This window comes from Manacus candei, unplaced genomic scaffold (assembly GCF_025592945.1).
Source record: "Manacus candei isolate 608988 ecotype Guabito, Panama unplaced genomic scaffold, ASM2559294v1 h1tg000014l, whole genome shotgun sequence".
NCBI lineage: Eukaryota > Metazoa > Chordata > Aves > Passeriformes > Pipridae > Manacus > Manacus candei.
In genome coordinates this window covers 74,995,580-75,009,298 of record NW_026138062.1, presented here as the reverse complement: position 1 = coordinate 75,009,298, position 13,719 = coordinate 74,995,580, and the positions used below count along the sequence as shown (strand labels likewise).

The window sequence follows — 13,719 nt, the reverse complement described above, 5'->3', positions numbered from 1 at the left end:
ATACCTGAGATTTGCCTTTGAACCAGTTTCAAGAAATGAATCACACCTTATCAAACACGAAGTTATAAAGAACCTGACAACTGTTTAAATACATACATTTCCAAAGTAGGATAAAGCACTGTGCTAAACACAATTACTGTCCTGGGTCGATCTATTATAACAAAACGAAGAGTAAAACAAACACACAAAATTCTGCAGAGCAGCTCTGTGTCTCCATGTTAAACACACACTGGCAACCCATGAAAACTAGTCACCTTCCCTCCACAGAAAGGCACCCTACAACAGCCTATTGGTTCAGCAAATTCAAACAGTGGCACTCCCTAGGTCCTACATAAACCAATCTACTAGGAAAATTGCAATTATGTGACAAGACGTGTGGAATGTTCCATACAATAAAACGGCAGTTTCAGAGCTCTTAAAAGAGGGCATAAAAGCTTCAGTACTTCAATTACACCACAATAACTGTGCAACCTCAGACCTCAAACATTCAAGGTCATCCAATTAGGTACAGTATTTTAAAGTTTAAACTTGGTGCTGAGGAAGGGAAAGAAATTAGGACATTTGTTTTCATACATCAAGTGCGAACAGATAAAAAAAAAAACCTACAAAAATGCCCCTTATACTTCTCTTCACCTAGGGATGCCCCACTTTGCTTCAGCCTACATCTGAAATTCAGCTTTGATTCCCTAAACACAGCAGCAGCAGCAGAACAGAGGGATAGTATTAGAAGTCTGAATATCATCTGACAAACAGGTCATTGAAATAACTTAAAAAAAACCCTCACAAACCATATATGCTTAGTAAGTATGATCAACTTTCTTTCTAGTTAATGTGCAAGAGCAAAGCGTAGTGCTGACTACCATTCAGCATCAATTCTCACTTTTAACTAGACAGTGACAGTTTCAGAACCTTGGCAGCTGTTGGGCCGACACAATCCTTTCCCAAAAAGATTAAATTTTACCTTGCCTTTCAATTTGGTATCTCTATTAAGGTTAAAAAAAACAAACAAAAAACCCCCCAAAAAACCCAATCAACAACAACTGAAAAAAAATCCTTCAAAAACACACACCACAAAGTTTAGGCATCCTCAAGTCCCCAAGATTTGTGGTTCTCTCAGATAGGTCCCACCCTGTCTTGACACATTCTGCAGCCCAATGCACTGCAGTGAGTGCCACGGTAAGAACTTTGTCCATCCGTGTTATTTAAGCACAGGGTCTACCCCTCTGTTCCATTACATGACTCCCTGTCATTCACAGAAAGAGAGAACAAGGCACAACCAAGGGCAGCTGCATTTGCAGCTGTCTGAGCCTCCCCTGCTTTCAAATGGATCTTCCCTTACCTGATGAAGGTGCCCAAGGAAGGCCTGGGCCTGGGCTGTAGAGATTGCTCCTCCGACAGGCACAGGCTGCTTTTGAAAGTCCAGGCCATTTGTTTGCGTGCCTGGAGGAGGAGAGAGATTAAAAACTATTAATTATTACTTTTGAGAAGCAAACGAAAAATTAACACTCCTAAGTTTCCTGCTGTTCTCTCAATACTACGTTGTAGAAAAATACTCTGAGAGTAACAAGAATTGAATTTTTTGCTGAAAGGGGGCTGAGGAAGGAGTGACCCAGCTTTGGTAATGGAGCATTTGTCAGCTGAACAAAATCAACATTGTATTTTCCTCAGCCTCTATTACCTTACCTAATCTGTGTACCCTGGAGATGCTTAAAAGATGTGTAGATGTGGCGTTTAGGGACACAGTTTAGTGGTGGACTTGGCAGTGCCAGGTTAACAGTTGAGCTTGACGATCTTAAAGTTCTTTTCCAGCCTAAATAATCCTGTGATCTGTGTTTCTATCTACTCTATCACCCCATCATTGTCTACATGGTTTGAGAACCAAATGAGTGCACGCTGCTGAGATTAAACTGTTTCCCTTCTCCATGCACTCTCTAATCAGCAACTGAAAACTATCTTCAAGTTCAGAACATGCCAACAGCAAGGTTCATATCAAGTCACCTTTCATTAAAGACAGGTAAAATAATACTTGATGAAAATAGAGGTTCCAAATATACATAGCAGTTATGGGTCACAATTTTACTCTTTTGATAAAAGATACCTCCACGTTTCCGTTAAAATTTGTGCAAAGCTCTCATTAGGTAAGAAAACTGCCTAGGCTTGCTTCTGTTTTCACTCCCTTTCATATAACCAAAACCCGATGACTTTCCTACATTTTTGAAGATTTCTTCCTAAACAGTTCAAAAAACATTAAAACCCCCAAACTAGCCCAAAATAATCTGGCTCTGAGAAGGGAAAGAAAAATACCCAACATTTTTTCCGTAAGACACTACCACAGAATTCTCTTCTGCCAAGAGGTACTATAAATGCAAACTTTTAAGAATCATTCTGTGGGGAGATGATAAGATCAACATTAGCAATTATCAAAAAGTGGGTTTGTGTGTTGGGTGTTACTACCCACAATGGCTAATAATGAGAAGGGAGACTCCAAGTGTATCAGGCTGCGTGGAATTTCTAGAACAGATGATGTAATCTTTAAAACTGCATGACTGAAATGAAGCAAAACCAGCTTTAGACTTGCATGTTTACTTTTCATGACAATCAGATTTTGTTCAGTGTCTGTGGACAGGTGTTCAGCCGACTCCTACTTCAAAATTCCTTCCATTATCCACATTCTTTGCCATAAAAATCTAGGTTATCTACTAAGCAAAAGAGTCACAGTTGTTAAACAACAACAGGGGGTTGCTATTCCTTAGAAACATCTGCAAAAGCAAGCAGGCATAAAATGTGATTAGTAAAATAGACTACCCAGTATTTTACATTGCTATTTTGACCTACAAACAGCTTAACACAGATAACATTTCCAAAGGCTGACTCACTGTTCAATTAAATACAGACACAACAGAGATAGTCTGGCATCCATGTAAGATATACAAAGGTGGCCCTTTGATGCATCTTTGGTGGAGGTGTTGTGGGAGGAGAGTTGGTCTACTCTCAAGTTTTCAACTCTGTGCTTTGGGCCAAGGTTTAGAAACTTAGGAGACATATGAGTTAAAAATATTCCAACTTTAAACTATGTAAAATTATTTTGAGTTTAAAATTCCAATTCAAAGTGAATGGAAGGACTATTACTGGCCTGAATTGATCCTGAATGAATGCAGCTTGGTTGTCTTTCTCTAAAGAAAGGTAGATAAAAAAGGTCTGCTGGAAAGAGTTAGAAGAATCTCATCTATTTTCATTCTTTCCAGTAAACTGCAGAATTCTCTTCATGCAGAAGGCCAAAGGGAATGGAAAGATGATTGGATAAATATATAAAAATAATTCCTGACAAACAGTTACTGTAATTCAAAGGAAACAATCTACCACCTCCCCTTTTAAGCAGAAGCTTTGAATTAGTTTTCAGTGTATAGCCACGGACTCCAAAGTACAAAAAGAAACCACATAAGAAAACCTACTGTAAGGCAGATACTCCTTATTCCAACTGGAAACTTGCAGGGGTTACAAAAATTACCTGTTTCTGAGAGGACTGGTTGGAAGCGTCACCTTAAGTAAATAGGTGAAGCTGTTCTAGTTAACTGCCTTCCAAAAGGAGCCTCAAATCACGACACCATAGTAAAAGAACACTCCTGAGCACGTGCGCAGAAAAAATGCTCCACTTAGCACTCCTGCTGACTCTTAATATGGAAACCTGAAATGAGCCTCCTACGTGACAGTTTTGAACAAGGCAAGCTCCAAGACTGAGCTTAAAATCTCCATGGGTCCCAATAAAGAATTTAGCTGGGCACTGAGAGAAAAGAACATTTTCTTTTAATTCAATCTTGAAAGACTTCGACTCCCTCTTCTGAGGCCTCCCAAAACCAAACTCAGAGCAAAAAAAAACCCCCACACTACACCTGTTCACCCTCTCCTGTACTTGCCTCTTAAACTTTCTTTGGTCTTTGGAAGTACAGCATTCCCTCCCCTCTGGGTGAAGCTTTAGTTTTGGAAGGACTGCTACCCGGGTTGCTTGCATTTATTACAGGATGCCTATGGCTTCTGAAGATCAGAAGGGAAAATAAAGTGAGTCCAGCATGTAAGAGGCCTTGTTTTTTAAGGTATTGATAAGGATGTGATGCCACTCCTGTGGAATCCAAGAAATCTAGAAATGTGATAAGGAGCTGGAAAAGAGAGCTGTCAGAAGCAGAATCTCAGCACATTCTAAGGACATGGAAAGACCAAAATGCCACTTTTGTTCAAGATAAGAGTTCAATACAAAAAGCCATGATGATTAATGGACACAGTAGATGCAATCACAGGCACTGGGGTTTTAACAATCCCAAGTATTCATGTATCTTCCATCTCCTACTCGAAAGGAGTGGATCTCTCCATGTCCCATCCCTACTTTCTTCTTGTTCCAACTACATTGTCGCTGCCCTGCCCTTTCTGGTAGTTCATAAGTAGTTTGTTTTGAGTGCTCCACCCTCAGCAAGCTGTTGAGACTGAGTCAAACTGTAGGATGAAATTTCACCCTTATAGTCGAGGTCCAATGCAACTTAAGCACATTTAAATTCTGGCATAAATTCAGTCATGTGCTTAACTACTTCACAGAGGTGGTTTGGATGGAGACTAACACAGTGCCTCTCCAGAGAAAGGAACAGAACACTAAGTACCAGGACACCCTGAACATGGATTAGTTTATGCCATCTTGGAGGGTAAAGGCATGAGAAAGTGGAGCAGGCAAGGTAACATTGCACCTGCAGTCAGGGGAACAACTTGACTCTCAGAATTCAAGAACATAATCATCAGACTTCAGCCTGAGTTTGCAAATTGCATAAGAAAGGAAGAGGAGTGAGGAACTCCAGGTCTGGGGAAATGTGGAGTAAGGTCCAAGAAAGAACTCAGAAAGGGAAAGGAAGAAAGAAGAAGGAAGATTTGAAAGCTGACTGGTGTGGGGATGTGCATCGTGCTCTGGGGGACATCTCCCAGCACCGCCAGTACATCTCCCCAGCTGGATCTCCAACTCTCTGCATGTGTCAAGGGAGAGAGAGATACCCCCAATGCTCAGGAATTGTTGATTCCTTGTCCACATTTACTAATAAGAAGTTTAGCATTAATATTTGCCCAGAATTTTAGCAATTGAAGAATATTTTATGATCCCTCTCCTATAGACTTCCTTCTTATGGAAACCGGAAAAATCAGTCTCTGGAAATGAAGTAATGCAAACAAGAGCCTTTAAAATCCTTCCAAATACTACACTTACAAAAACTATTATTTTGCTGCGATGTCAACACATGTCATAATACTACAGTTTCCATAGTCATTATAACCTTGGCTTTCATAGTGCTGCACTCACACAGTTTTTAAAAGAGAAGGTGCATTAAACAAACAGAAAGGTTGAGGTGTTTTGGAAAATTTTATGCTGCAGCCTATAAAAAGGACATCCAAAGACTATCCATTTACTGTAAGACATTCTTCTTACTTCTCTTTTTTTTTCCAGTAGCTACTACATAGACTGTCCACCCACAACTGCAAGACTGGAAAAGATTACTGTAACTCTACAATACTGATGACCGATGGATCAATTCACATTCTTGAGGAAACAGCCATCCAACAACTCTTGTACTCATTTTTTTGTTGTTGTTCTTAAGTGGTCTGAAATATGGGTTGCTTTTTCAGATGTTTAAAAGGGAAGTCCAGCTAGCACAAAGATTTTAAAGTTATAATCTATTTCAGGCACTCTATTGTGTCCAACATATTTAGGGGACTTTACTACGGTCCCTAAATAGTCAGAACTCAAAACACAAAATCCTAGTTTAACTCCATGAAACTTAGTTGTTAGGTCAGAAAAATACTGATGTTGTCATCTTTAACCAGTGGCAACTGTTGTTTTTTCCTGAGAACATTAGCTATGCCAAATGGAAATTCATGCCCTAGAGTAATCTCTCTTAAAATTCTCAAGTTGCATCATCTCACTACAAGTTTAAAACAGGAATGACCCAAACAAACATCCACTGAGGTTTAAAAGATAGACTAGTAGTGTTTGCACAACAGACTCAAGTGATTTACAAATGTCCCTGGAAAACAGGCAGTTGCAGGAAGTTATAAAAATAAGAACTCTGAGTGTTTATAAAAATCATCTTCACACATTGTCTGGGGAGCACGTCTGGGGAGCACAGGCACTGAAGAAAAATCGATGGCACTCCCAGTTCCTCGGCATCTGAGCTGAAAGCTGACTTTTTTTTTCCCACTAAGGATGCACTGAGTCCAGAACCATAATCCAAGCACCCTGATCAGAAGCCTAAAATTACATTCTGTGAGTATTCCTTTCAGGGTTTAACATCTGCCATTGACTAATAAAACTGATGCTCGAGCTCCCAAAGAACGTCACAAATGCCATCAATCACTATCTCCAGTGGTTTATGAACTCTGTATTTAAACACAAAACAATGACCGGAGAACAAAGGGTGCTCAAAAATTCTAGATTATTTTAGTTCACATAATTTAAAAAATCAGGGTACAAAACTAAAAGGAAAGACTGGTAACATTTAGACTACAGAAGCAATGTTCCAAAGTTCCAAACACCAATATGAGTCAAACTTTTGTAATAACTAACCTTAGTATTAGAGTATAAAAAAATATAGACATTGTATCCCCTTTTAACATGAAAGGACCTACATGCAGCTTTACAATCCATCCATTCTATGTCATGACCCCCACCTTCACAATGATGAAATATTTGCCTTGGAGAGCCGAGTCAGGGTTCTGCAGAAGCAGGTGCAGTGCTTTCATGATAATGGATTTATTTTTAAGGACTACCTTTGAATAAAGCAAATCCTCCTCCTAACAGCTCAGTTTAGGTCAAACTGCTGGTTAAGGCTGCACTGAGGGAAGGGTGTTGGGAATGCACTCTGGACAAAACATATGCTGGGAACTGTGGTCATACAGAGGAGGAAATCTGAATTTTCTCAGGAGTTTACACACAACCTCCAGCTACAAGGAGTCTACAGGGATATTTAAAAATCATTGTTCTCTTGATGCTGTTTATGATCATGAAATATTTACAGTCCATATGTTTTGGAAATACGGTTTTATATCACCCTAAACCAGTATTAAATACATAACAAAACACTTCTGTGTATAGAAAGAATTGATACCTCTCCTACTAAAAATACAATGGCAATTATAAAACCTGAGAAGCCAGTGACAAAACACACATTAATAAGCAGGCAGAATTCCTTTGGACTGACCCTATGCATTGGCAGAAAACATCCAGCCTCTCGGACCAGTGCTGGGAACATTCAGTCACTCTCAGTTGCACTAAAGCCTTGCACAAAGAATTAGGAGACAGTGGTATAGAATGAAACATAGTGTTAATTTCCTCACAACTCCAGAGTTTAAAATAAAACTCTTATTACTGAACCATGAGAAGGAAAAATAATATTCCCTCACACAAGGTAACCAGACTTCTCTCAAAGCAACAAGTTCCCTGTCATTAAAATTTTCTCCTCCCAAACGCTGTTCTGAGCTCAGAAAAGATTCTGAGTCAGGTTAAACTATTTACTTTCCATTCAGAAGTGTCATTCCTCTTGCTTCCAAAGTGAACATTAAATTACTTCCAGAAAGGAATTAAAGCATAAGATAGAATGCTTAAGCTACAGAGGCTTAACAACCTTCTCCAATGGCTTAGAACTTGGTCACATCTTAAGGATGCACCAAAAGGCACATTGGCCCTGGCACAAAGGCTAAATTTGACCAAATTTCAAGGTTCTGTTCTAACACACAAGGAACTTACAGAAAGGCTGGGTAACTTTCTTTTTTAATGTTGAGAAATTAGGCTTTCTCCCTTTCACTTGTTCTTGAGAACTGTTGTGACAGCTTGAACGAAATCTAAAATGGAAACAAGCTCAGGCAGTGGCCCACACCTGCCAGGGAAAACTTCAACCCAAAAATAAATGACGAAGTTAGAAGTGCCGAAGGTCTGTTCTGCCAGGAAAAAACGAGACTACTTATGGAGAGCTAGTGCCACCAGGCCTTCTGTAGTATCATAAACATTACAGATAGAAAAAGGGGGAAGGGGACTCTAAGATTGTGTGGGTAGTGCTCCAATACAGTATGGTTAACGACAAAAGTGTTCCCAAGTCTCTAAAAACAGTGGGTGTGGAGTTTGGTTTTTTTTTTTTTGGTTTGGTATTTTTTTATCCCAGTAAGCTGGTAAAGAAATTTGGCTTTTCATATTCATTCAATTCCACCAGAAAATATCTGTGCACCAATTCATCATTTCTTACCTGTGTTCCCGTCCCCACTCTCCATTGATGGTTTACTGGTTTCTGACGGATTGTTCATTCTTGAGTCTGCATTAAAACAGAAATAAAGATAAACCAATACAGCAAAAAAAAACCCCAAATCTATTAATACCTTTTTGCCTAGGGGAAGTACAGAACATCAGAAATTTGCTATGTACTTTACCCTAATTCAGATTATACCACAAAAAGAGCAACCAGAAGCAGAACACAACACTGAATCTTCCAGATAAATATTGTTTCAAAATTTTCTATGTCATTATTCCCATATGTGAAAAGGTGGTATTAAGGGAAGAAAAGACAGCATGCTGGAGGGCAATGATAGGTAGGAACTTAATTTTCAATACAATGAAAGTCACAGAAGAAAAAAAAAGGAGGGGGGGAGGAAGGAATAATGACTACACCAAGATTCAAAAATGTGAAGTCTGACCACCATGGCCTACATTATTCTTGTGTTTGTTCTCCCCACCCCACCCTGATAAGAGAAAGGAAATTCAGTCACTACAATTAAATGGATGCCATTTTTCTAATACTGCATTTCTGTTTTACTGGAATGTCACTGACACTAAGTTATTTTATATTTCCTATATATTCATGCAAAACCATATAGGTATAAACCAACCCATTTTCTATCTCCCTCTGGATGAGTCTATTGCAAAGTCTGTTCTTGGTTTCAAAGCCTGTCAGCTGAATGTAGTGCAATGCAGAGGGCCTCTCCAGACAGCAGACAGAGAATATAGTTCCCTCAAAAAGGAATCTATACAGATGTCCTGTATACAGCATCAGCTTTCCAGCTTATTACCTCCTCATTCCTTGCTACTGACCCCACTGAGCCACATTATCACAAACCAAAATTACAAACAGAACCTCAAGACAGACCAGATCATAAAACAAAGTGTAAGCAAATCCTTAAGCCCATTCTTCCATTCCCATAACGAGCTAAAATCAAGTTCAATGAGCTTAAAATGAACCCTTTATTCCAGGATATTCTCTTGCAAGGTGTTTAAAAGGTTACCTCTGCCATGTACTTTCATCAAAGCAGTGATTTCCAAAACACCAGTGGACTGAAGAAGAATACAGTAACAGCACTAACTGCTGCATCTTTCCCCCCACCCCAGACAGTTCCAAGAATGCCCAGGCCCTTCACTGTTTGGCAGTCTGTGAAAGCTGGGAATGAGAAGTGCACTATGGTCATGTACCATCACCTGCTACTACCCAGAGACACCAGTGCCAGGAAGGACGTGGACCTATTGGAGCAAGTCCAGGGGAGGCCACCAAGCTGGGTAAAGGGATGGAGCACCTCTGCTACGGGGACAGACAGAGTTGGTGTTGTTCTACCTGGAGAAGAGAAGGCTCAGGGAGACCTTATAGTAGCCCCCCAGTAACTAAAGGGAGCCTACAAGAGAGCTGGAGAGGGACTTCTACAAGAGCATGTAGTGACAGGACAAGGGAGAATGGCTTTAAACTGAAAGAGGGCAGGTTTGGAATGGCTATTAGGATGAGAGGGTGGTTAGGCACAGGAACAGCCTGCCCAGAGACAGCGTGGATGCCACAGTCCTGGAAGAGTTTGAGGCCAGGTTGGATGGGGTTTTGAGCAACCTGGTCTAGTGGAATGTATCCCTGCCTTTGGCACGGGTTTAAGGGCTGGAACTAGATGATCTTTTTCCAGCCTAAACTATCTGTGATTCCGTGATCAATGTTTTTAAAACTAATATAATTTTCCACATAAACAACCGTGGCAGTTGAACCCAGTAGAGCCTTGAAAACCCAGAGGCCTGTAACAAGCAGGAAACTTCCCCTCACAAGTTAACACATCCTCTCCAGAGCCTCAACTCCTCTCAGAAAGTTCCTATGCCTATCCTTACATCTTTCAAATGTTCAGCTACGTGTAAAAGAGATCTGAACTATCAGTGTTACTCTTAGTACAAAGGCAGATGTGTTAAACTGCTTTTTGAGAGAGAGAGTGAGGAGAAACTTTGCAGTTAAGCATTGCTGGCCCACACTTCAGCAAGAAGCTGCAAGTTTTGCCCCGTTTTTCACAACCTCTGCTTAGCACATTCAAGCTGTGACTTCAGTCTGGAAAGACAGAACTGTGCTAAGGTTGCTGGTGCAGAACCTTTTGCTTCCAGGTTCCTTATTTTGTCATTTTCTATGTTTGGATAGCGTGATCCACACTCTAGAAGCAGAACATGGGTTCTACTGACTGTACAGAAATGTTTGCTGTTGACACAGCCCTCTCTGCAGATAGATCTGTGTGCAAAATAAATACAAAGTACATTTCTATCTAGACATTGCATATACCTTAAATTGAGTTTAGTCTTGTGACAACAGCACATTTATTTGGAATGATTACAGGCAACATGCATTTGATAAACAGCATTAGTTCATTCTTTTACACAGAGAGGGCTACTGAAAGTAGTTTATGTTTAGAGAGCACTGAAGGAGAGCCTCTGCTTTTGATGCAAACATCAAGAGTCCCCATCCAACAGGAAGATGAGCAAAAGCACTTTCAAGTGAAATACATTTGGTTGTGGAAACTGGGCTAACTTATGGTGCTACTGGATGTAGGATGTACATTTTTAAGCCCAGAGTAGAGGGGTGGCCTGAACTCACTATACGACTGACCACAAAATGGAAGAGCACAGGCTGAGCAGGGTGTCTCTCAACAGCATGGGATCCATTCCTTGAGTCACTTCAGAAAACTCATGCAAGAAAAACAACACAGGGCCTCCTGTTGCTGGTTTGTTGGAGAAACTGAAGTATTGGAGCTGCAGTGCAGGATACTAATGGTAGAAACCCAGAGGAGGGGACACAGGTGTCCTGTGCACAGAACTCAAAGCAAGGTAGTGACTGTTCTGTCTGTATGAGGAGGCTCCTACAAGGAGCCTTCCTGCATGATGAGCAAGTTTGCTCAGTTACACGAAGTTATCACTGTAGAGACCTCCTTCCATAAAGCAAGCCAAGACGTTTTTCTGTCAGACTGTGCTGCATGATAAACCCTTTTAGAAAAGGTTTCCAGTGTTTTCTAGTACTAGGCATATACAACTACTTATCTACTAAAAGCTTGTCTAGATGAGGAATATTTTATTGTAAAGATCCGTCCTTAACAAAGACCTCAAATGTTCCTATTGCAAAAAAGTAGCAAGTTGGAAGAAGAAACATCTTTCTGGTAGTGCTCAGGTTCAAACGAAGGATAGCATCCATTATTTCACCAGCTGACTACTTCTTGTTCAATCTGTGGGCCTTCTGCATGTAAAGCATCAAGAACAATGGCGCTATTTCCATTGCAAATGGTAGGACATACATCTGAAGCACAAAACTGCTACCAGCAAAACAGACTCATATCCGCGGGATACTGAACCTACGGACTCATTATATGTCAAATAAAAAGGCTATTTGGTTTATGCATGCTCATACAATTTCTGCTTTAAAGGTAAAAGAATAAACAAATGAAGTGGGCTAAAAAAAACCCCCAAACCTTAATGCCTTCACCTTTTCTTCTTCCTTTAGATCTTGCTTGGGTTTTAAATAAAGGCCCTGGGCTACAACTTCTGCCAACATTATCTAAAAAACAAACTCCACAGAAGGAGGGATCGAAAGCAGCAGGTGCATGATTGAAATCAAACTCTCAGGAGCGAATACATTCCATACAGCTACTCTGCTGGCAGGGCTGAGGTGTCGCCAGGCAGCGCCGTGCCAGGCTCTCACACACCCTCAGGAACGTTCCCAAAGGCATTCGGGAGGAAGAAGCAGCGGACACTGGACCAACCTGGAGTATCAGAGACTGTACACAGCTGGTAAAACACCGAAAATCTTAACGTGGTTATATTGCCATTAACTGTTTCCTTTCACCCATCAAAGTGAAACTGCCTAATGCTCCATCAGCACCAGGAATAAATGATTCACTGACGTGCATGGAAAAACCAAAGTTTAATGTGAGTGAAAACACGCCAAGAATTGCTTAGAAATTAATTTTTAAAAAAACACATCATATTCAGAAACAAACATATTCATGTGTCTGCTTTAAAATTTACCATCCAAAAATATATTCTTTTTCTTTGACATATAAGTTCTCACCTGAACTTATACGATGGAACTAAAAGAATAATAAATATATATATGCATACACACACACACACACATTGAGCTTCGTGGAAAAAGCCTTGAAAATAAATAAAACCTATTGTAAAATTGGGATGATCCATTACTATAAATAACTTTAGAAGACATGGAGAAGAAATTATGGCATGTCTGTTCTGCAGCCCTGGTGGAATCTCGGCACAGGAAATATATTATCCCAGTAACCTTAAGCACAGCTTGCCACGGTATCAATGGCAACCACTGTGCACTCCACCTTATTTTCTATTACGCACGAAGAACCTTGCTATATTAAAAATACACAGACATAACATGCATTCTGTTGTGGAATGGCTCAATACAGTTACTAAATTCTTTGAGACTGAGGCTCCCTCTCATTCATTTTAATGCTTTAAAATTCATAACACAGGGACATGCAAGTCAAGTCCAGCGTTTGTTAGAAGCCAAATGCTTCTCAGATTGAAATCCTAAAAGCAAAAGGTCTGTATTAATATCATCCAAGTCTGTGCAGTGGAAACGAATTCTCCTGGAGCGAGGAAAAGGAGGGAGGGAAAAAAAAAAAAAAACCCACAACAAAAAACAAGCCATGTATTTCCCTGGTACAGATCTAGCTATCTATCTACCAGGCAGCTACTTGCTGCCGATTCACTGGTGAGCTCCAGCCTCCCAAATACCCTCTCCCAGCCTCTGCATATGTGATTAAGCCTCTATGCATAGTCAATCTCACAGCCTCGGTGTCCGTAAGAAAGAGTTGAGCTGGTACCCACCTAGAACGTAGTCGCTGCAGTCCAGCATTGCTGTGGTCTCCTCTACGGGTTCAGATAGTCCAAGGAACGGGAGAATGGCAATTTCTATCAAATCTACACTACTGCTCTGACCGAGCACGAAAGGGAGTGGGGAGGTGGGGGGAGAAATACAACTTCAGTTACACCATAGCAATCTTCAACTGAACGGGGAAACTTCAGTTGCTGTGTGGAGTTTTAGTCTCTCCTACTAGCTGTGTCTGACATTGTCAAGGCGACTGAAGCGTGAAAAGTTCCCCTTTTTGTAATAAAATAGAAACAAAGATTGCAGCTGGCAGTTTCCATAATGAAGCTTAATCAGTATGCGCCTGATTAGGGCCTTATGCAAATCTCCTCTCGTTAGCACAGCAGCCAGCACTTTGAAGTCCATGAACAATTCATTTGCAGAGTACACTGAAAGCGCTCCCTGCATAATTTAAATCACGGTATAAATATTTATCAGCTCATTTGCATATTAATTGGCAGTGCATGAAGGGAAAAATTATCTCCCGAGTGCCAGCATAATAATTAGGGAACAAAATGAATTTTCTTCCAATAGCTTG

The 13,719-nt window shown here is 40.4% G+C and overlaps 1 protein-coding gene across 12 annotated transcripts in view; it reads right to left on the bottom strand.

Moving 5' to 3' along the window:
• POU2F1 (POU class 2 homeobox 1) overlaps window positions 1-13,719 on the bottom strand; it is a 115,901-nt gene that overhangs the window by 46,062 nt on the left and 56,120 nt on the right. For 11 of the 12 annotated variants that reach the window (XM_051780053.1, XM_051780054.1, XM_051780056.1 and 8 more), the window contains exons 2-3: window positions 8,262-8,327; window positions 1,340-1,440 (exon numbers count right to left, since the gene is read on the bottom strand). In XM_051780053.1, coding sequence (XP_051636013.1) covers window positions 1,340-1,440; window positions 8,262-8,327 — 167 coding nt within the window. Of the gene's footprint in view, window positions 1-1,339; window positions 1,441-8,261; window positions 8,328-13,141; window positions 13,571-13,719 lie in introns of those variants that run through there. The other variant, XM_051780055.1, reaches the window with a different exon arrangement.